The 24,716-nt window shown below is 47.6% G+C and overlaps 1 protein-coding gene across 1 annotated transcript in view; it reads right to left on the reverse strand.

Annotated features, from left to right (window-relative positions):
* Nucleotides 1-24,538, reverse strand: part of wasla (WASP like actin nucleation promoting factor a) — a gene marked incomplete at its 5' end in the record, with an annotated part of 28,161 nt that extends 3,623 nt beyond the window's left edge. Inside the window, 9 exons of the mRNA XM_080545281.1 lie at nt 632-1,248; nt 3,981-4,134; nt 9,004-9,046; nt 9,547-9,805; nt 16,964-16,987; nt 17,886-17,982; nt 18,868-18,954; nt 20,165-20,299; nt 24,437-24,538. Coding sequence (XP_080401407.1) covers nt 632-1,248; nt 3,981-4,134; nt 9,004-9,046; nt 9,547-9,805; nt 16,964-16,987; nt 17,886-17,982; nt 18,868-18,954; nt 20,165-20,299; nt 24,437-24,538 — 1,518 coding nt within the window. The remainder of the gene's footprint in view (nt 1-631; nt 1,249-3,980; nt 4,135-9,003; nt 9,047-9,546; nt 9,806-16,963; nt 16,988-17,885; nt 17,983-18,867; nt 18,955-20,164; nt 20,300-24,436) is intronic.
* Between the last annotated feature and the right edge of the window lie 178 nt (nt 24,539-24,716).

Below are 24,716 nucleotides of genomic sequence, written 5' to 3' on the forward strand. Positions count from 1 at the left end.
TGATTGCAGACGGTATAAAGATACGCAAATTACCTTGCTACGCATCTCAATAGTGCGTATCCAATCAAAAGACGTGCTGGGTGCTGACATCAGATTGAGCCTTCCAGCAGGCGCCGTTGTTGATTTTGCTCGCATCTACGTAGGTTTACTAGGAACGCCACAGGTTTTCTCGTTCCAACGTGAAGTTACAGGTCGAATTCGCGGCACCGTCTGTTGTGAAGGCGGGCAGATTTGGGAGCCCCCTAGCAACACATTTTGATTGGATAAAAGCTGTAACATAAAGGCCAGCCCTCCAAATCTCAATTGGAGACTGGAAGCAGCGCAACCAAGAGGAAAGCTATGAAATGAAGAGAATAGACTATGGGGAATCATTAATACATATTTGTGGAAAAAATATATTAAATAAAATGTATATTCTGATGATGTTTAGGCCAGCAGAGAAGGCCTTGCTGGCCCTGACGGCACACCACTGATAAGACCTTGATTTCTTTTTCTCAAATTCACAAACTTTCAAGGATTTCAAGGACCCGTGGGAACTCAGTTACGTCCACCCTGACGTCAACACTACATCACATGGTGGTTCTGGTTCTCTACTCACTATGCTACATGGTGGTTCTGGTTCTGTACTCACGGTCTTGAGCTTCAGGCCCTGCCGTATCTGGTCCAGCAGCGCGTCGCGCCCCACGGTGGGGGGGGGGGCGGGGGGCTTGCTGCTCTGCTCCACTTTCTTCAGCTGGGCCCCCCCCCGGATCTGGTCCAGCAGGGCCCCCTTACCCCCCCCCGAGCCGGGGGGCGACTCCCCCCCTCCTCCTCCCAGACCGTCCAGCTCAGAGGGGGGCGGGGGTCCCGGTGGGGGGGGTGGAGGCGGAGGAGGGAGGGGTGAGGAGGGCTGGGAGGCAGGGGGAGGGGGAGGGGGGGGCGGGGGGCCCTGGGGGGCTAGGGAGGCGTGCGAGGGGGGAGGGGGGGGTGCAGGGGGCTGCTGGTGCTGGTGGTGGGGGGGGTGGCTGCCGTGACCCCCCCTGGTGGGGGGCGGAGGAGGAGGAGGGGGGGGGGCTCCCAGGCTCCCGGGTCTGGAGGGGGGCGGGGGCGGGGGGGCGGAGGTGGGGGCGCGCGAGGGAGGAGGGGGGGGCGGGGCGCCTCGGCCACCTCGGGAAGGGGGGGGCGGAGGGGGAGGGGGGCCTGAGCTGTGGTGTGGAGGGGGTGGGGGGGGAGGAGGGGGGCCGCCGCGAGAGGGAGGGGGCGGTGGAGCTGTGAGAGAGAGGGAGGGGGAGAGAGAGAGAGGGAGGGGGAGAGAGGGAGGGGGAGAGAGGGAGAGGGAGAGAGAGAGAGAGGGAGAGGGAGGGAGAGGGAGAGAGAGAGGGAGGGAGGGGGAGAGAGGGAGGGGGAGAGAGAGAGAGAGAGAGAGGCATGTCAACATGTTTTATTCAGCAGGGTTTAAATGACAGGGATGCCCTGAGTTACCGTTAAATGACAAATGAAGATCAACCTGCAGCACCCCCCCCTAACCCTAACCCTAACCCCCCCAAGTTAAAGTGTAGTTAGAGCTGCCATCCCAAACTTCACTCCAACACACAGACAAACCTCCACACAACCACCTAGCAGTCAAACTCCCTATCCCCCTAGTCTAGCTCCCAAACCTCCATTCACCCCTAAAGTCACCAGTCAATGCTTGACTCTCTGAGTTGACAGTTCTTAATGTAGCTGGGTGTCTTTTTCAAAACATCCTCATCCATTATTATACAATAACGCTTGGTAGGAACAAGCACAATAACACGTGAAGCCGACGTGCCCCTGAATAGACGTGTAGCTGCACCAGATGCAAGTAATTTGTTGATAATATGTGACACTGTTACACCCTCAGGCTTTTACGCAATGTCATCCGTGTTTGTTCATCCAGGCCTATCGCCCTCCTAGTCCTTCTACGTCAATACTTCAACAACAAATTATGTTCGGGTCGGCTCTAATTTCTTGGAATTAATACACAAGTGAGATACAAAGAAAAGTATTATGACGGACCTCCGGAAGCCAAACCACGAGACTTATGTTGCTATGATTGGTTAAGGTTCAAAGAGTCAAACACCTGAGGTAAAAACACCACCCTCAATCTCAGTGAGTGACAGATGCAACTATGAGAGCCAACGCATGACTGCATACACAGAACAGACGAAGAGGGGGGAGAGAGGGAGGGAGGGAGGGAGGGAGGGAGGGAGAGATGCAACAACATGGGTTAGCTAGCTGGGTTAGCTATTTCTGGTCATGCAGGCAAAAGTTCAAAGTGTTCAAACAGCTGAGGCAGAAACAGCCCCGTGGGACAGATCAACTGAGAGACAAAGCAGGATGTTTGTGTTCAAAAAGGTTAGCGAGGGGAGAGGGACATTTATCCATCAGATGTTCAACCAGGGTTCCCACACCTTCTGAAACATTCAAGCACCTTTCAAGGACCCAACACGGCATAGTTTGAGACAGAACTAGATGAGAATGGATATAATAGGAACTATCCGCTCACAGACAACAATTAAAAAGAGAGGCTTGAATGTGTGAACTCTAGATGGTCTCTTGCCTTCTCTACCAGAGAAACAATATATTGTGAAATATGTGTAAAGTTACTGTGTTTTTAAGCAATGTTAAGCAATGTGGTTAAGCAATGTGACTTATCTACTATAATTACGTAAAAAATATGTTTTTTTATACAAATTTGAGAGAGAGAGAGAGAGAGAGAGAGAGAGAGGAATTCAAGCACTTTCAATGACCCATGTCTATTTTTAAAAACTTTTAAGGCCTTGATTTTCTTTCTCTCAAATTCACAAACTTTCGAGGACTCCAAGGACCCGTGGGAACCCTGACATACTGTATATACATAGATGTATTATAACCCCCTGTATGATGTATTATAACCATAATATAACCAATATATATATATATTGTACATATATATCAATAATGACCAACGTCACAAAGAGGGACAGCAGCAGTTGTTATGGACAACCGCCCGTACCCTAAAATGTTATACTAAGAAAACGTTCCTCCTCTCCATTCTGACTATACTGGCAGTAGGCATGTGTGTTACAGTGTGTGTAGCCCTCTGTGTGTGTGTTACAGTGTGTGTCGCCCTCTGTGTGTGTGTTACAGTGTGTGTAGCCCTCTGTGTGTGTGTGTGTTACAGTGTGTGTAGCCCTCTGTGTGTGTGTTACAGTGTGTGTCGCCCTCTGGTTCTTTTGTACAGCCTATTAATTGAATGCAGTCCAAGGACAGTTATTTGAAAGCAATCAATATCTATTTTAGTCTGTATGAGCGGAGTTCATGTTTTCAGCCTAGGACTTGATTGAATTGACTTCAACTTGTTTTAAGGGTCAGTTACGGGGGTGAGGTAAACAGGGTTAGGATTATTTTATAAATGTCTCTGCCTATTTGAGAGGACGCCCAGTGAACCATACCGTTAGACCTGTTAACCAACCATGCTAGCAATCATAACAGTCTGTCTCCTAAAACCACAAACCTTCACATTTCTGAGGTACAGACCGTCACAGTGTTTTACCAACACACATTCTGCAACAACAGAGGTTCATCCAAGTTGGAGAGAAGTTAGAACCATGTGTGTGTGTGTGTGTGTGTGTGTGTGTGTGTGTGTGTGTGTGTGTGTGTATGTGTCTCACCAGTCTGAAGGTAACGAACATGGATGTTGAAGCAAACCTTGTGCGTGTGTATGTGTAATAAATGCTAAACGGACTGCACTTATATAGCGCCTTTATCCAAAGAGCTTTACAACGGCCGGCAAGCTACCATGCAAGGCGCCGGCCCGCTCACTGGGAGCAATTTGGGGTTCAGTGTCTTGCCCAAGGACACCTCGACATGTGGCCAGCCGGGGCTTGAACCTACTTCCTGAGACACAGCCGCCCCCAAACACACGCCCACAATGTGTGTGTGTGCGTGCGTGTGCGTGTATGTGTATGTGTGTGTGTGTGTGTGTGTGTGTGTCTCACCCTGCCTGCGTAGCTCGTTCTTCACAGCCTCCACCCCTCCCTTCTTCTCGATGAAGTCGTAGATGACCTTGGACGTCTCTTTGTCCTTCAGCTGGGCCTCGCTGATGCCACACATGTCAAACAGGTTCTTCAGCTCCGGGTCCAGGTTGTTCAGCTGGGACACAAACCAGAACCAGGGTCAGAGAGGGGGTTACCACGGTTACCACACACAGGGTCAGAGAGGGGGTCACCTCACACACAGGGTCAGGGAGGGGGTCACCACACACACAGGGTCAGAGAGGGGGTCACCACACACACAGGGTCAGAGAGGGGGTCACCTCACACACAGGGTCAGAGAGGGGGTCACCTCACACACAGGGTCAGAGAGGGGGTCACAGGGTCAGAGAGGGGGTCACCTCACACACAGGGTCAGAGAGGGGGTCACCACACACACAGGGTCAGAGAGGGGGTCACCTCACACACAGGGTCAGAGAGGGGGTCACCTCACACACAGGGTCAGAGAGGGGGTCACAGGGTCAGAGAGGGGGTCACCTCACACACAGGGTCAGAGAGGGGGTCACCTCACACACAGGGTCAGAGAGGGGGTCACCTCACACACAGGGTCAGAGAGGGGGTTACCACGGTTACCTCACACACAGGGTCAGAGAGGGGGTCACCTCACACACAGGGTCAGAGAGGGGGTCACCTCACACACAGGGTCAGAGAGGGGGTTACCACGGTTACCTCACACACAGGGTCAGAGAGGGGGTCACCTCACACACAGGGTCAGAGAGGGGGTCACCACACACACAGGGTCAGAGAGGGGGTCACACAGGGTCAGAGAGGGGGTCACCTCACACACAGGGTCAGAGAGGGGGTCACCTCACACACAGGGTCAGAGAGGGGGTCACCTCACACACAGGGTCAGAGAGGGGGTCACACAGGGTCAGAGAGGGGGTCACCTCACACACAGGGTCAGAGAGGGGGTCACCTCACACACAGGGTCAGAGAGGGGGTCACCACACACACAGGGTCAGAGAGGGGGTCACCTCACACACAGGGTCAGAGAGGGGGTCACCTCACACACAGGGTCAGAGAGGGGGTCACCTCACACACAGGGTCAGAGAGGGGGTCACCTCACACACAGGGTCAGAGAGGGGGTCACCTCACACACAGGGTCAGAGAGGGGGTCACCTCACACACAGGGTCAGAGAGGGGGTCACCTCACACACAGGGTCAGAGAGGGGGTCACCTCACACACAGGGTCAGAGAGGGGGTTACCACGGTTACCTCACACACAGGGTCAGAGAGGGGGTCACCTCACACACAGGGTCAGAGAGGGGGTCACCTCACACACAGGGTCAGAGAGGGGGTTACCACGGTTACCTCACACACAGGGTCAGAGAGGGGGTCACCACACACACAGGGTCAGAGAGGGGGTCACCACACACACAGGGTCAGAGAGGGGGTCACACAGGGTCAGAGAGGGGGTCACCTCACACACAGGGTCAGAGAGGGGGTCACCTCACACACAGGGTCAGAGAGGGGGTCACCTCACACACAGGGTCAGAGAGGGGGTCACACAGGGTCAGAGAGGGGGTCACCTCACACACAGGGTCAGAGAGGGGGTCACCTCACACACAGGGTCAGAGAGGGGGTCACCACACACACAGGGTCAGAGAGGGGGTCACCTCACACACAGGGTCAGAGAGGGGGTCACCTCACACACAGGGTCAGAGAGGGGGTTACCTCACACACAGGGTCAGAGAGGGGGTCACCACACACACAGGGTCAGAGAGGGGGTCACCTCACACACAGGGTCAGAGAGGGGGTCACCTCACACACAGGGTCAGAGAGGGGGTCACACAGGGTCAGAGAGGGGGTCACCTCACACACAGGGTCAGAGAGGGGGTCACCTCACACACAGGGTCAGAGAGGGGGTCACCTCACACACAGGGTCAGAGAGGGGGTCACCTCACACACAGGGTCAGAGAGGGGGTCACCTCACACACAGGGTCAGAGAGGGGGTCACCACACACACAGGGTCAGAGAGGGGGTCACCTCACACACAGGGTCAGAGAGGGGGTCACCTCACACACAGGGTCAGAGAGGGGGTTACCTCACACACAGGGTCAGAGAGGGGGTCACCACACACACAGGGTCAGAGAGGGGGTCACCTCACACACAGGGTCAGAGAGGGGGTTACCTCACACACAGGGTCAGAGAGGGGGTCACCACACACACAGGGTCAGAGAGGGGGTCACCTCACACACAGGGTCAGAGAGGGGGTCACAGGGTCAGAGAGGGGGTCACCTCACACACAGGGTCAGAGAGGGGGTCACCTCACACACAGGGTCAGAGAGGGAGGGGGTCACCTCACACACAGGGTCAGAGAGGGGGTCACCACACACACAGGGTCAGAGAGGGGGTCACCTCACACACAGGGTCAGAGAGGGGGTCACCTCACACACAGGGTCAGAGAGGGGGTCACAGGGTCAGAGAGGGGGTCACCACACACACAGGGTCAGGGTTAGGGTTACTACACACAGTCAGGAAGCCTAGATGTAAACAGGGTTCCCACACCTTCTGAAACATCACATTCAAGCACCTTTCAAGACTCAATTCCCTCAAATTCAAGGACCCAACACGGCATAGTTTGAGACAGATCTAGATGACGAGCTAAGTAAATATATATATATTTTTAGAGAGAGACAAACACACAGTACAACATTGCTTTGAATGGCCATCATTCAATGAAGTGCGTCTGTATCCACTCAGACATACGACAGCATCCAGCTACTCTGTTCTATCAAAGTGCCAGTCTGACACCTGGTGGATGAAGAGTGGAATAACACTCATGTTTGCCTGTGTGTGAAAGAGCCTGCTCCAAATGGCCTAAAACAAATCCATGTCCACATTAACATCTGATTGTCCTGATCTTCACACCTTTTCTCTGAAGTTCTGTTCATGTCTTTATGAGTGATCCCTGGGTATGCATGGTTAACCACTACCCATCTTCCGTCGTAGACTGAAGACCTCCATCTCTTCAGGTTACATCTTAACTGCTCCTCCTGAGACATCTTCTGACCCTCACCACTACGTCTCCTAAAGACGTCCGCTTTCCCCTCTACTGAGTCCCTAAAAACTTCTATCGCCCCCTTGTACTGTTTCTCTGTTTCTCTGTTCCTCCAGTATTAAAAAAAAATAATAAAAAAAAATAGAAGTTTCTAGAAGAAGTTGATAGAAGAAGGTTTTTCCTTCTATCAGTGGCCCCGGGCCTGAGCTGGATTACTCTTCCTGCTACGACTGGTGGATTGATGATTCACTTGCTTAGTATTCAAATGTATTGATAGTAAGTCGCTTTGGAATAAGGCGTCTGCTAAATGCCAAAAATGTAAATGTAAAAAATGTAAACCAAGTAAAAAGACACAATTATAACCAAGAGAATTGGATGCAATTAGTCATGCTCCTTATTGAAGGTAAATAAAGTGTTTTTTTATCCTTGCAGAGACACTCAGAGACACTCAGACGTAGAACCAAACAGAACTGAATTTGAATCAATAATACATCACACATTTTATACCATATATTATTGATTCAGATTCAGTTTGCTGCTTGGTTGTGTGGAGATGGGGTGGGGTTTGATATGAACATGTGTATATGACTATATATGACTATGGTGTATATGACTATATATGACTATGGTGTATATGACTATATATGACTATGGTGTATATGACTATATATGACTATGGTGTATATGACTATATATGACTATGGTGTATGAGAATATTATTCCTATGGAACATTAGTGGAGGAAGATATTTTGTGCGTTGTGTAGGACTGGAGAGTATACATCTGCTGTATCTATTAATTTGGCAACTATCCATCAGCAACGAGCATAGTGAAATTATACAAATATGTTACCACAAACTATTAACTTTTTAGAACAAACAGTCATCAAGTATCAGAGTGAGACTGGGTTAGTGACATTGGTGTTTTCATATTTCATACGACTTATCAACCAACATCTGTCCCCAGAGCATTACTGTCCGACAGACATTTCTAGCATATTCTGGGCTGCATAAGAGGTTTGTATGACAGAGTCTAACGCATGAGAAGTATGCCGTACACAACAACAGCCCATTGTGCAGCTCCTTCATGCAGAACCACACAGTTACCATTGTGTCCCAAGAACGGTCCAGTTTACCCACACAGAGATAGACTAGTGTTTATTATTGTACATGTATACAGCACAACTCACATGTGTACCAAGGTGTGCAAAGACCTTTATACGTGAATGCATTGTGTAGGTATCCAATAATTGCAATACAACACGTTTGCATTAGAACTGTTGATTCTAGGATCTAAGATGTTTGTGGATTTGTTATAAAAACAATTTAACAGAATTTTGGTACTATCATTTCTTCTGTTCATGGATAAATGATCCACTAATGCATGGCTTTATCTCAGCTGACTATCTCCATTGAACATCTTGGCAGAAGTTCTTTTTTTCCAGAGGGCTGTAAAGGATTCTGCAAAACGTCCTTTTACCTTGACAGAATGAAGCTGGCTTCATACTCAGCTGGGCTGTACTGAGTTAAGCAGTCGTGTCTGGTGAAAGGATGTTGCCATGGTGTTTGAAAGGTTAGAGATATTCGAAAAAATATATAATAATTGTGCATTGTGTTTTTTATTTATGGATCATTTGTGAGTCGTACTCTATATATTTACAATAATAGTAAAGTGTACATAGCCTTTATTTATGTAAACCAGCTCCTTTCCCTTCTTGTTTTTTAGTTTTTTTCTTTCCTAGCACCAGGGGAGCCACCCCTCCCAAATGTCGTTGTTTGGTACCTGTACTATATCAATGACAATAAAGACCATTCATTCATTCATTCATTCATTCATTCATAATCAAGGCACTAATCTACGTCAAATACATCTCCGAAGATCTATCTTCCTGGGGTCCACAAAGGGGGTGTGTGTAGAGTGTGTGTGTGTGTGTGTGTGTCTGTGTGTTGTGTTGTGTTGTGTTACTCACATCAAAGCCTGTGTTTGGGTCCCAACCCACGTGGCCGATGTGCCTGAAGAAGGAAACACAAGACAACCAGGGGTGAGACACACACATGCAGAAACACACTAGTCCATACACACACACACACACACACACACACACACACACTAGTCCATACACACACACACACACACACACACACACACACACACACACTAGTCCATACACACACACACACACACACACACACTAGTCCATACACACACAGGACAAACAATCAAGTCATTCAACGAGGGTCTGAAGACACGCTGAAGCACGCCCTCAGACTCGAGTGACAAACTCAATACGTTGCGCAACTCGACAGTAGTACAGTAACAAACCTGAGCCTCAACAATACATCTGGATCAACACATCCTAAAGCTCGAATGAGCCATGTTCACTCTGAGTGGCATCGAGGGGCGTTAGTCAGTTAGTCAGTCAGTCAGTCAGTCAGTCAGTCAGTTAGTTACCGGTAGTTAGTTAGTTACCGGTAGTTAGTAGTTAGTTAGTTAGTAGTTAGTCGGGACTCACTGGAAGTTGCTGGGCGTGCCGATGTCGGCCTTGGTCAGCCTCTTCCTCTTTCCCTTGACCTTCTTCTCCTTCTTGGTCTCTCTGCCGTGGCTGAGGCTGAGCATGTTGTTGAGGTGGTGTGGCTGCTGCTTCTGCTTCAGCTGCTGCTGCTGCTGCTGGGGGTGCGGGTGGGGGTGGTGGTGGTGGTGGGAGTTGTGGAAGCGCACATTGTTAATCTCCGGGTTCTTGATGTCGACCGTGGCCATGGGGAGAGCTGGGCCTAGCAGGAGGGAAGCAGAGAGGGAGGGCCTGTTAGAGTCTCTGTATCCAGGCCTCCCACACCTTCTGAAACATCACATTCAAGCACCTTTCTTTCAAGGACTTGAATTCAAGGACCCAACACAACGGCATAGTTTGAGACAGATCTAGATGAGGATTTATATAATGGGAACTATCCGCTCACAGACGACAATTAAAAAGAGAGAGAGAGAGAGAGAGAGAGAGAGAGAGAGAGAGAGAGAGAGAGAGAGAGAGAGGGGATTTTTTAAGCACTTTCAATGACCCATGTCTACTTTCAAAAACTTTTAAGACCTCGATTTCTTTTTCTCAAATTCACAAATTCACACTTTCAAGGATTTCAAGGACCCGTGGAACCCTGAGTATCTTCCAAGCAGAGCTGGGATCTAAGAGGTAGTATGCACTACGCAGTGTTTCACTCAGAGGTAGTATGCACTATGTAGTGTTTCACTCAGAGGTAGTATGCACTATGTAGTGTTTCACTCAGAGGGAGTATGCACTACGCAGTGTTTCACTCAGAGGGAGTATGCACTATGCAGGGTTTCACTCAGAGGGAGTATGCACTATGTAGTGTTTCACTCAGAGGGAGTATGCACTATGTAGTGTTTCACTCAGAGGGAGTATGCACTATGTAGTGTTTCACTCAGAGGGAGTATGCACTATGTAGTGTTTCACTCAGAGGGAGTATGCACTATGTAGTGTTTCACTCAGAGGGAGTATGCACTATGTAGTGTTTCACTCAGAGGTAGTATGCACTATGTAGTGTTTCACTCAGAGGTAGTATGCACTATGTAGTGTTTCACTCAGAGGGAGTATGCACTATGTAGTGTTTCACTCAGAGGGAGTATGCACTATGTAGTGTTTCACTCAGAGGGAGTATGCACTATGTAGTGTTTCACTCAGAGGTAGTATGCACTATGTAGTGTTTCACTCAGAGGGAGTATGCACTATGTAGTGTTTCACTCAGAGGGAGTATGCACTATGTAGTGTTTCACTCAGAGGGAGTATGCACTATGTAGTGTTTCACTCAGAGGGAGTATACACTATGTAGTGTTTCACTCAGAGGGAGTATGCACTATGTAGTGTTTCACTCAGAGGTAGTATGCACTATGTAGTGTTTCACTCAGAGGGAGTATGCACTATGCAGTGTTTCACTCAGAGGGAGTATGCACTATGCAGTGTTTCACTCAGAGGGAGTATGCACTACGCAGGGTTTCACTCAGAGGGAGTATGCACTATGTAGTGTTTCACTCAGAGGTAGTATGCACTATGTAGTGTTTCACTCAGAGGGAGTATGCACTATGTAGTGTTTCACTCAGAGGGAGTATGCACTATGCAGGGTTTCACTCAGAGGTAGTATGCACTATGTAGTGTTTCACTCAGAGGTAGTATGCACTATGCAGGGATCTCAGAGGGAGTATGCACTATGTAGTGTTTCACTCAGAGGGAGTATGCACTATGTAGTGTTTCACTCAGAGGGAGTATGCACTATGTAGTGTTTCACTCAGAGGGAGTATGCACTATGTAGTGTTTCACTCAGAGGGAGTATGCACTATGTAGTGTTTCACTCAGAGGGAGTATGCACTATGTAGTGTTTCACTCAGAGGGAGTATGCACTATGCAGTGTTTCACTCAGAGGGAGTATGCACTATGTAGTGTTTCACTCAGAGGGAGTATGCACTATGTAGTGTTTCACTCAGAGGGAGTATGCACTATGTAGTGTTTCACTCAGAGGGAGTATGCACTATGCAGGGTTTCACTCAGAGGGAGTATGCACTATGTAGTGTTTCACTCAGAGGGAGTATGCACTATGTAGTGTTTCACTCAGAGGTAGTATGCACTATGTCGTGTTTCACTCAGAGGGAGTATGCACTATGTAGTGTTTCACTCAGAGGGAGTATGCACTATGTAGTGTTTCACTCAGAGGGAGTATGCACTATGTAGTGTTTCACTGAGAGGTAGTATGCACTATGTAGTGTTTCACTCAGAGGGAGTATGCACTATGTAGTGTTTCACTCAGAGGGAGTATGCACTATGTAGTGTTTCACTCAGAGGGAGTATGCACTACGCAGAGTTTCACTCAGAGGGAGTATGCACTATGTAGTGTTTCACTCAGAGGTAGTATGCACTATGTAGTGTTTCACTCAGAGGGAGTATGCACTATGTAGTGTTTCACTCAGAGGGAGTATGCACTATGTAGTGTTTCACTCAGAGGTAGTATGCACTATGTAGTGTTTCACTCAGAGGGAGTATGCACTATGCAGTGTTTCACTCAGAGGGAGTATGCACTATGTAGTGTTTCACTCAGAGGGAGTATGCACTATGTAGTGTTTCACTCAGAGGGAGTATGCACTATGCAGTGTTTCACTCAGATGGAGTATGCACTATGTAGTGTTTCACTCAGAGGGAGTATGCACTATGTAGTGTTTCACTCAGAGGGAGTATGCACTATGTAGTGTTTCACTCAGAGGGAGTATGCACTATGCAGTGTTTCACTCAGATGGAGTATGCACTATGTAGTGTTTCACTCAGAGGGAGTATGCACTATGTAGTGTTTCACTCAGAGGGAGTATGCACTATGTAGTGTTTCACTCAGAGGTAGTATGCACTATGCAGGGTTTCACTCAGAGGGAGTATGCACTATGTAGTGTTTCACTCAGAGGGAGTATGCACTATGTAGTGTTTCACTCAGAGGGAGTATGCACTATGTAGTGTTTCACTCAGAGGGAGTATGCACTATGTAGTGTTTCACTCAGAGGGAGTATGCACTATGCAGTGTTTCACTCAGAGGGAGTATGCACTATGTAGTGTTTCACTCAGAGGTAGTATGCACTATGTAGTGTTTCACTCAGAGGGAGTATGCACTATGTAGTGTTTCACTCAGAGGGAGTATGCACTATGTAGTGTTTCACTCAGAGGGAGTATGCACTATGTAGTGTTTCACTCAGAGGGAGTATGCACTATGTAGTGTTTCACTCAGAGGTAGTATGCACTATGTAGTGTTTCACTCAGAGGGAGTATGCACTATGCAGTGTTTCACTCAGAGGTAGTATGCACTATGTAGTGTTTCACTCAGAGGGAGTATGCACTATGTAGTGTTTCACTCAGAGGGAGTATGCACTATGCAGGGTTTCACTCAGAGGGAGTATGCACTATGCAGTGTTTCACTCAGAGGGAGTATGCACTATGCAGTGTTTCACTCAGAGGGAGTATGCACTATGCAGGGTTTCACTCAGAGGGAGTATGCACTATGTAGGGTTTCACTCAGAGGGAGTATGCACTATGTAGTGTTTCACTCAGAGGGAGTATGCACTATGTAGTGTTTCACTCAGAGGGAGTATGCACTATGTAGTGTTTCACTCAGAGGGAGTATGCACTATGTAGTGTTTCACTCAGAGGGAGTATGCACTATGTAGTGTTTCACTCAGAGGGAGTATGCACTATGTAGTGTTTCACTCAGAGGGAGTATGCACTATGCAGTGTTTCACTCAGAGGGAGTATGCACTATGCAGTGTTTCACTCAGAGGGAGTATGCACTATGTAGTGTTTCACTCAGAGGGAGTATGCACTATGCAGTGTTTCACTCAGAGGGAGTATGCACTATGTAGTGTTTCACTCAGAGGGAGTATGCACTATGTAGTGTTTCACTCAGAGGTAGTATGCACTATGTAGTGTTTCACTCAGAGGGAGTATGCACTATGTAGTGTTTCACTCAGAGGTAGTATGCACTATGTAGTGTTTCACTCAGAGGGAGTATGCACTATGTAGTGTTTCACTCAGAGGTAGTATGCACTATGTAGTGTTTCACTCAGAGGGAGTATGCACTATGTAGTGTTTCACTCAGAGGGAGTATGCACTATGTAGTGTTTCACTCAGAGGGAGTATGCACTATGTAGTGTTTCACTCAGAGGTAGTATGCACTATGTAGTGTTTCACTCAGAGGGAGTATGCACTATGTAGGGTTTCACTCAGAGGTAGTATGCACTATGTAGTGTTTCACTCAGAGGGAGTATGCACTATGTAGTGTTTCACTCAGAGGGAGTATGCACTATGCAGTGTTTCACTCAGAGGGAGTATGCACTATGTAGTGTTTCACTCAGAGGGAGTATGCACTATGTAGTGTTTCACTCAGAGGGAGTATGCATGCACTATGTAGTGTTTCACTCAGAGGTAGTATGCACTATGTAGTGTTTCACTCAGAGGTAGTATGCACTATGTAGTGTTTCACTCAGAGGGAGTATGCACTATGTAGTGTTTCACTCAGAGGGAGTATGCACTATGTAGTGTTTCACTCAGAGGGAGTATGCACTATGTAGTGTTTCACTCAGAGGGAGTATGCACTATGTAGTGTTTCACTCAGAGGGAGTATGCACTATGTAGTGTTTCACTCAGAGGGAGTATGCACTATGTAGTGTTTCACTCAGAGGGAGTATGCACTATGTAGTGTTTCACTCAGAGGTAGTATGCACTATGTAGTGTTTCACTCAGAGGGAGTATGCACTATGTAGTGTTTCACTCAGAGGGAGTATGCACTATGTAGTGTTTCACTCAGAGGGAGTATGCACTATGTAGTGTTTCACTCAGAGGGAGTATGCACTATGTAGTGTTTCACTCAGAGGGAGTATGCACTATGTAGTGTTTCACTCAGAGGGAGTATGCACTATGTAGTGTTTCACTCAGAGGGAGTATGCACTATGCAGGGTTTCACTCAGAGGTAGTATGCACTATGTAGTAGAAAGACTTTCTGTTCGATAGTTCAAACTCGTATGTTAAATACAATTAGTACATTATTTAATTTCTTAATTTCTTAGCCATGTTTAATACAGTAAACTGGAAGAATTCATGCTTTAATGATTCAACACAGGCATCTAATCTTAAAAGTGGCGAATCTTTAATTCTCTTTCCAGCCAAACTGCTGACCTGTCACTGGCTGAGGTCTGGATGGAGGGAGGAACAGTCCATCATATGAACTGACAACAACGTGTTACGATAACGTACTAAACTCACAAGACATTTATGGCATATTCTTTGAGAATAAATGAATATTGAAATGACTATTGAACAGTTAGAACAAATCGCAGATAACTTTTAAGTAAAACACCACAAGGAAAGTGCATATTCAACTGTATCTCCCAAAAAACATAGAGAGAATTAGAATATTTTCCAAAAGGTCAAGAGAGGCTTAACTCAACACTGTGTACAGACAGACAACAGAGAACTCTGAGGTCCTGGGGTCCACTTATCTTCCCTCTAACAGCCGTAGACACAACCTGACCACCTGACCTTACCACCACCTGCAGAATTACTTCGAAAACAGTTTGTGTTCTCCACGCTGTCTGGTATTATACCTAGCTCCCTGAAGCTAAAAGTTATTTCAACAGCGGTGGAGTTTAGCAGACAGGAAGATTAGTTCGCTTGTTCATCATGTGACTTGGATGAGTCTTAGACACCACCACCCCCCCCCCCCCCCCCACGCCCCAAAATAAAAATATTTAGCAGATCTACACGATTCACATGGATGACCTATTTTGTGGTAAAAACTGCTAATTTAGCAGAAGGGTGACACGTTTACACCCCTGAACAACAACAACACCTACTGTTACTCAGGCCTCTTCAACATCTTGTTCTGCTTGTTCCTCTAGCTGCTAGTGGAGTCTAGCACCACGCTTCCCTTCTCCTCCCTCACCTCCTCCTCCTCCTCCTCCTCCTCCTCAGGACAAGAGAGGCAGGACAACTCAACCCTGTACCAGTGGACGGGCTTGGTGAGATGACAGACAACATGGTGAGCAGGGCTCTCCAGCTGGGGGCCGGGCGGGCCAGGGAACAACCCAGAGTACTGACTGTAACACTGGACACACACAACTGGGAAGGAGTCATACTGGTTCATAGCCAGCATCTGTCCTATGTGTCTGTATGTGTGTGTGTCTGTATGTGTGTGTGTCTGTATGTGTGTGTGTGTGTGTCTGTGTGTGTGTGTCTGTATGCGTGTGTGTGTGTGTGTGTGTGTGTGTGTGTGTGTGTGTGTGTGTGTCTGTGTGTGTTATGTATGTGTGTGTGTGTTATGTGATATCAGTATAGTATGGAAGGTTTGGCTGGACATCCTGTTGCTGCCTCCCAGCATTCCATTCTAGAATCACACTAGATGGTCTCTTGCCTTCTCTACCACAGCACAGCAAAACTATATATTGTGAAATATGTGTAAAGTTAAGCAATACAGAGAGGAGGAGCTAAGTAAATTTGTTTTGAATATATATATTTTTCTTTTTAGAGAGCGAGAGAGAGAGAGAGAGAGAGAGAGAGAGAGAGAGAGAGAGAGAGAGAGAGAGAGAGAGAGAGAGAGAGAGAGAGGGGAATTCAAGCACTTTCAATGACCCATGTCTATTTTCAAAAACTTTTAAGACCTTGAAAAAAAAAATTTTCTCAAATTCACAAACTTTCAAGGATTTCAAGGACCCGTGGGAACCCTGACAAAGTGAATTATGTCACATTGGGTAAACATGACAGACTGACCACCCTTTGATTGAAACCACAATTACCCAACTCTCCCCAACGTACGGCTCGGGCCAACATGTCCCTCTGCCAGTCCTAGAGTACCAGATAATCTCACCAAACACAGCTGGATCTGACGACCCCTAATCCACAGATTAACCACTAATCCCAATCCAAATCCTGGATTCCCTGGAAATGCTAGACGTCCAGGGTGATATCAGACTAGATGAAGCCATCTGAATGTGTGGTGCCTGCCTGGATAAAACTAGTCTGCTGAATGACGACAATTAACTAGACTTATTGAGGGGAAAGACACAGCAAACTGACATTGAAACAACAACCAGCCAGACAACACTGAACCTGGAGCTGTGCCACTTCTTGCATTGCTCCACTTTCCTGCACCTACTGGTCAAAAAATAATTATGACATATTTAATTTTTTGTTGTATAATAATTTGTTTTACATTTTTTCTAAAATGTGAGATATTCCAGTGTGGTTGCGAGACATCGGGCCAACACGTGGGACTGTCCTGCACGAGTTCTACGGTACGTACGTAAGTCTTCATATAGGAAATAATAACCAACGATATGATTTGGGAGTTTAAACTCTGGATCAGAAGTGGTATAATCAAGTCAATGTAATGTAAACATACCATTTGGAGGGTCTCGTCTTTTTTCTGCAAAACAAAACCAACAGGATTATCATTCTGCTAGCCCTGGCTACATCTACATCTGAGCGACAGAGAGACACGGAGAGAGAGAGGCCAGCCCCCAGAGAGACAGGCGTGTTGTTTGGAAAGCCTGTGGTGAGTTAGTACAGGGCAGGCAGACGGACAGACTGAGAGAGGACAGACGTTGAGCCGCCTTTGTCCAAGACGGCCAACACAAGCCAGAGGAGACGTACTACTACTTCTACTCAGATCCCTCGGTGTCGGTCGCATTTCCACCAGGAAGAGAGTTGATCAGTTCGACTGTTACAAGTCCAAGAAACAAGCACACACAAGAAAGAAGGAAAGGACACACAGCGCAGTCTGAAAGCTAGCTGTCTGTACCGTAGCTAAGCTAGCGGTCTGTACCGTACGCCTTTCCCTGCGCCCCCTGGCCATTGAAACCTCCTCACACAGCAGACAACAGCTCACGTCAGACCCAGCATGCAGGGACAGAGAGAGCTGGAGGGAAGCCAGGCTGGAAGGCTGCCGCAGGGTTTCACTGCACAGAGACCCGCCGCTGTCTCCACTGAAGCCAGAGAGAGAGAGAGACACCCCGCGAAGTTCACAACAGAGACCAGCAAGACAGGGAGGAACACACCGGAAGCCCGATCCCAAACCAAATCCCTCAACACTCGTTGACTCTGCAGATCTGAGAGTACTGGACATGGACACGGGTTTGGGATTTGGCGGTTGGCTTTGTTAGTGCAGCAGGAGGGACTGAAAGCTGTGGCTCCTCCTCCCCCTCCCTGTCCAGGGGTGAAGTATTCAAGGTCAAAGGTCAAGGTCACAGCAGAGACATTGAGGGTGCAGGAGAGTAGGTAGACCAGCCCGCGGGGCGGGTAGTTTAGCTAGTTAGTTTAGTTACCAGTCTTGCGTTGTCGTCGGCCCAGCAGGTCGTTCAGAGCGGCCCTGAAGCGTTTGGCTTCTTCCTCGCTGGCGAAGTTCAGACCCACCTGGCAGTTCTGGAAGGAAACAAGTAAAGGACAATGAAGTCTTCGTGGGTAGTGGTGGGGGGGGGGGGGGGTAGTGGTGGTCTTACCTGTCTGTCTGTGGGCTTACAGTGTTACAGGGATAGTGGTGGTCCGAGGGGTAGTGGTGGTCTCTCTCTCACACACACACACACACACACACACACACACACACACACACACACACACACACACACACACACACACACACACACACACACACACACACACACACACACACACACACACACACACACACACACACACACACACACACACACACACACACACACACACACACACACACACACACACACACACACACACACACACACACACACACACACACACACACACACAGGGGTAGTGGTGGTCTAGTGGTAGTGAGTTGGACTTGTGATCGGAAGGTTGTGAGTTCAAATCCCGCCTGAAACCACACCACTACTAGTGTGCCCTTGAGTAAGGCACTTAGCCCTCAGTCACTCAGGGTGAATGTCCCTGTAATTCGTAATTGTAAATCGCTTTGGATTAAAAGCGTCTGCTAAATGGCTAAATTAAATGATTAAGTCTTCTAGAAACACTGTCCATGATGGTGTCTGATATTAGGATTATTAAATTGATAAATAATAAAGTTGAGCTTGATTGGTATGCATGAATTCAGAAAACTTTTCCAAAGCGTGCAAGTTAAAAACCCAAAGTAGTAGTGTGCTGAATTATGAAATTATAGTATTATGACCCAAAACATATTAAAACATAGTAGGTTTTACTAAATCACTATACGTTTTGACATGGAAAAGTGGCAAGAGTACCAACAGAAGCAGGAGTAAACGAAGGAAAAGATGACTAATTATGATTATGATGATTATTATTATGACTTACGTCTCCTGCGAAGGTAATGAAGTAGGATCTGGAGCTGTTGACTGAGAAGTTGTTGTAGAGTTCCTGCTCAAACATGGTCTTCCCTTCCTGGAACAGAAACAACACAGTCAATTAATATAATATATATTAAATATACATCTAGAAGGAGAGAGAAGAGAACATAGAAGGAGTTTTCAGAGTAAAGGTAATCAGGATGGACAGTTGGATGTTCTAGTTAAAGGGTCAAATATGTGTTATATTATATTTTAGGTATCGGATGGTTCCCTACCTTCTAGAATAGTCTAATGGGCTAGGAGTTGTTTCCATAGCAGCTACTCACTTCAGCTAACTTTAGGACCACTAATAACAAACTGATGGGAGAAGAGAAACAAACTCAACATTTGTGGCCACGTGACCTCAAGTGAACTCTCTGACTTGTTTGGAAGTTACTTTAAAAAAAAAAATTGTGTTCCCCAATCACTCCCGTTGTTTTGTGTTAGCTGTGGGTAAAGTTACCTAGTGCCAAAACTGTGGGAGCCTTAGCCGGGGCAAATTTTGCTATAATAATAAATAGGTAATAATATACATGTACAATAACATTAACATAACAAGTGTTGCTTGCAGTAGCACTTAAAAAACAGCAACAACAAAATCCTCAAAACAAACAACTGCAGAAGGGTGCAGCGCAGGCCTGGCAGAGCAGCAGCAACAGCCGCAGAATGTACATCAATCTGTCTGATTACTGTCGGTTCCCTGAACAAAAAAGTAGTAATTTATATCTAAATGGTGAAACCAACAGACACAAACACCATTCAATAAAACCTCTAGTTTAACCTCACAATAACTGTTTGATTTCACACACAAAAAATGCTTCACTGTCCGATTACCTATGCAGGACACTGTGTGTTCACAGCATGTATATGTCCACCAGCACCCCACATTGAGGTGAACTTTCAGTACCACACAACCATGAAAGCTCCGCTTTTAAGTGCTAGTAGAGTTCAGCTACACACACACACCTTGATGTCAAACAACCTAAACTATGTTAGGCTTGGTAAATGGACTGCACTATAGGCACTATATAGCGCCTTTATCCAAAGCGCTTACACGGCCTCTCTTTCACCTGTTCACACACCAATGGCGGCAAGCTACCATGCAAGGCGCCGGCCCGCTCACTGGGAGCAATTTGGGGTTCAGTGTCTTGACTTGTGGCCAGCCGGGGCTCGAACTGCCGATCTGCCAACCTTGCGATCATTAGACGGCGGCTCTACCTCCTGCACCACAGCCGCCCCTTCTACAGCCATGCACTCACACTCACCTTGATGTCCAACACCCTGATGAAGTAGGACCTGAGGGGGTTGTCCTTGACCAGACAGGCCACGCCACAGCATCTCTTAACCCAGGACGAGCTCCTGTCTGCCCCAAACACCTGGACCACCGCCGAGCACAGGGCCTGGAGGGAGAGAAGGGGGGGGGGGGGTTAATGTGTGAGCACAGGGTCTGGAGGGAGAGAGGGGGTGTTCATGTGTGAGTGTTCATGTGTGAGTGTTCATGTGTGAGTGTTCATGTGTGAGTGTTCATGTGTGAGTGTTCATGTGTGAGTGTTCATGTGTGAGTGTTCATGTGTGAGTGTTAATGTGTGAGCAGCTGCTCGTATCAGATTCAAGACCCTGGTGCTCGCCTACCGGGCAGCAAAGGTAGGTGAGAAACTGCCCCCTCCAACATGCCCCTCCTCTCCTCCACCTCCATACACCTGCCTGTTCTCTCCTCCACCTCCATACACCTGCCTGTTCACTCCTCTCCTCCACCTCCATACACCTGCCTGTTCTCTCCTCTCCTCCACCTCCATACACCTGCCTGTTCACTCCTCCACCTCCACCTCCATACACCTGCCTGTTCTCTCCTCTCCTCCACCTCCATACACCTGCCTGTTCTCTCCTCTCCTCCACCTCCATACACCTGCCTGTTCTCTCCTCTCCTCCACCTCCACACACCTGCCTGTTCTCTCCTCTCCTCCACCTCCATACACCTGCCTGTTCTCTCCTCTCCTCCACCTCCACACACCTGCCTGTTCTCTCCTCTCCTCCACCTCCACACACCTGCCTGTTCTCTCCTCTCCTCCACCTCCATACACCTGCCTGTTCTCTCCTCTCCTCCACCTCCATACACCTGCCTGTTCTCTCCTCTCCTCCACCTCCATACACCTGCCTGTTCCCTCCTCTCCTCCACCTCCATACACCTGCCTGTTCTCTCCTCTCCTCCACCTCCATACACCTTCCTGTTCTCTCCTCTCCTCCACCTCCATACACCTGCCTCTCCTCTCCTCTCCTCTCCTCCACCTCCACACACCTGCCTGTTCTCTCCTCTCCTCCACCTCCATACACCTGCCTGTTCTCTCCTCTCCTCCACCTCCATACACCTGCCTGTTCACTCCTCTCCTCCACCTCCATACACCTGCCTGTTCTCTCCTCTCCTCCACCTCCATACACCTGCCTGTTCACTCCTCTCCTCCACCTCCATACACCTGCCTGTTCTCTCCTCCACCTCCACCTCCATACACCTGCCTGTTCTCTCCTCTCCTCCACCTCCATACACCTGCCTGTTCTCTCCTCTCCTCCACCTCCATACACCTGCCTGTTCACTCCTCTCCTCCACCTCCATACACCTGCCTGTTCACTCCTCTCCTCCACCTCCATACACCTGCCTGTTCTCTCCTCTCCTCCACCTCCATACACCTGCCTGTTCTCTCCTCTCCTCCACCTCCATACACCTGCCTGTTCTCTCCTCTCCTCCACCTCCATACACCTGCCTGTTCTCTCCTCTCCTCCACCTCCATACACCTGCCTGTTCTCTCTCCTCTCCTCCACCTCCACACACCTGCCTGTTCTCTCCTCTCCTCCACCTCCATACACCTGCCTGTTCCCTCCTCTCCTCCACCTCCATACACCTGCCTGTTCTCTCCTCTCCTCCACCTCCATACACCTGCCTGTTCTCTCCTCTCCTCCACCTCCATACACCTGCCTGTTCTCTCCTCTCCTCCACCTCCATACACCTGCCTGTTCACTCCTCTCCTCCACCTCCATACACCTGCCTGTTCTCTCCTCTCCTCCACCTCCACACACCTGCCTGTTCTCTCCTCTCCTCCACCTCCATACACCTGCCTGTTCACTCCTCTCCTCCACCTCCATACACCTGCCTGTTCTCTCCTCTCCTCCACCTCCATACACCTGCCTGTTCTCTCCTCTCCTCCACCTCCACACACCTGCCTGTTCTCTCCTCTCCTCCACCTCTGCTGGCCGACTGGCACCACCGCCTCTACATGGATACAGCAGTCTCACCCTGAGCTTCCCGCTGCTGTCAGGACTGCAGAATCACTCTCTAGTTTCCGACTGAAGACCTCCATCTCTACCTCCCCCTCTACTGGCCTACAGAGTTTCTCTACTGTATATAATAATAATAACAATAATAATAATAACAATAATAATAATAATAATAATATAATAATAATAATAAAACATTCTTCCTTCTTCTAGCATTTTGACTGCCAATGGCGTCTGGCCGGAGCATAGATGACTTGTTTTTCTTGTGATGACTGATGGACAGATGACTGATGGACAGATGACTGATAGACAGATGACTGATGGACAGATGACTGATGGACAGATGACTGATAGACAGATGACTGATAGATAGATGACTGATAGACAGATGACTGATAGATAGATGACTGATGGACAGATGACTCACTGACTTAGACAAATGTATTTGTCGTAAGTCGCTTCAGGATAAAGGTGGTAACCGTGGTAACAGTGTCAATGTGGGATGCAAATCATTGTGCTAGTCCACTGGTCTGGGACGGGTGGTCTACCCTGGTGCAGTAGGACCAAACCAGGGCCCACGCAAAGGCTTCTGGGAGAGCCTGATTGGTGCAGAGCATCCAGCCACAAGTCAACATTGTTGAGGGTTCCGTTAAGTACAGCGAAACCACCGACAGCTCCATTCTCTCTCACCATGGACAGTTTACAACCTCTGACAAGCTGCACAGAGACGGTGTCAGAGGAGATATGCATTTCGCTTGGTTTCTTGCTGCTCCAATCTCATCCCTGATCCTAACACAGGAGAGGTCACAAGCCTACCATAATATCATCACATCCTACCATAATATCATCACATCCTATTCCTAGGTCTATACAGGTGCAACTCAAAAAATTAGAATATCATGCAAAAGTTCATTTATTTCGGTAATTCAACTTAAAGGGTTAATCTTAGATATTATATAGAGTCATTACATGCAAAGCGAGATATTTAAAGCCTTTATTTGTTATAAATTTGATGATTACGGCTTATAGCTTATGAAAACCCCAAATTAAATATCTCAGAAATGTTTAATATTACATGAAATCAATAAGAAAAGGATTTTAAATACAGAAATGTCAGCCCTCTGAAAAGTATAATCATGCATATGTACAATGCAATGAGTCTATATAATATTTAAGTTTAACCCTTTAAGTTGAATTACTGAAATCAATGAACTTTTGCACAATATTCTAATTTTTTGAGTTGCACCTGTATATTTATTATTTAGTTATAAATACAGGCTACATTTCACAGGTGCATTTGACTACCTTAAATGTAAAATGTCATTGTTCTAGCATCCCATGGTAATGTGTCGCCCCAAGCAAGTTGCACTGACTGAGTTAACAACATACACTAGTGCACGCATGCGCAGTTCCTGCAATGCGACATCCGGTTGTAAAGTCAATGCAGAGATGTTGATGTGACCTGCTGTCACTATGTGTCACAACAACACAGGCCGCGTGCAACACATGTAGCCAGCGTCCGATGTGACTGTATGTCAACATGGCAACACTGTTTGTGCATTATTAATCCTTATTAATCTGCTATCTGCATAGCGACGTAGCATCTCGTCCTAGTTTGCTGCCAGAACTAAACGCGTTGTGCCACAAACATCCAGACATTGTTTGTTTGTTTTAAACCAGGACATTTTAGCTTCTTAAACCATAGGCATAACACTGTTTTTTTTGTTTTTGTTTTTTAATGACTGGACTTTTTAAACAGGCACTACATTTTATAAACACTGCTTTGTCTGTGTGTTTTTATTGTATGTATTAAATGTATGTGACCTGGGTGTGTTTTTAATGTGGAACTGTATTCTGGAGCTGCACTTCTGCCTGCCGAAGGAGAACCTCGGTCTCTGTGTGTCTATCTGCTATCTGCAATCTGCAATCTGCAATCTTCACACGTACAAAAAGACAACTCTGTTGAACTAAACCCGTGCCAGCAGAGCCCCAGACAGACCTGCATCTCTCCTGCAAAGAAGCCCTAAAAAACCTGCTGATCTGTCATCATCCTGCACCATATCACCTGGCCACTGCCTCCTTACCCCAGGGAACATGCAGGAAAACATCATACAGACAACCAATCTAACTCTAACATTGCAAAAAGCAAAGGGATATATACCAATACCATCAATTGCACCTGAACCAGAGCATATGAACCTGAGCATATGGACCAGAGCATGCATAGTAGTGCTGCATGCATACGGTCGTAACCAACAAGACAAACTTACGGTGGATTTCCTCCCCAGGTGGTTGAAGAGGAGGTCGTTCTCCTGCGGGGTCAGCAGCATGGAGCCCACGTTAGACACCCGCCGGGGCTGGTGGTTATTCATGGTCGGGATAATAGATAATCTATCTGAAAGTACCAATCTGAAGTGTTAAACTCCCCTGGATCAGGAGTAGATTACATCAGACCCTCCATGCAGGCTGAGTCTGCCCTGGCCTCCTGCAGATGGACCATCTCCTGTTGTCTCCCTGCGGAGGTCTGGAGGGCTGGGGTGTCTTTCTGGG

Source organism: Nansenia antarctica (assembly GCF_963989245.1).
Source record: "Nansenia antarctica genome assembly, chromosome: 14".
In the NCBI taxonomy this organism is placed as follows: Eukaryota; Metazoa; Chordata; class Actinopteri; order Argentiniformes; family Microstomatidae; genus Nansenia; species Nansenia antarctica.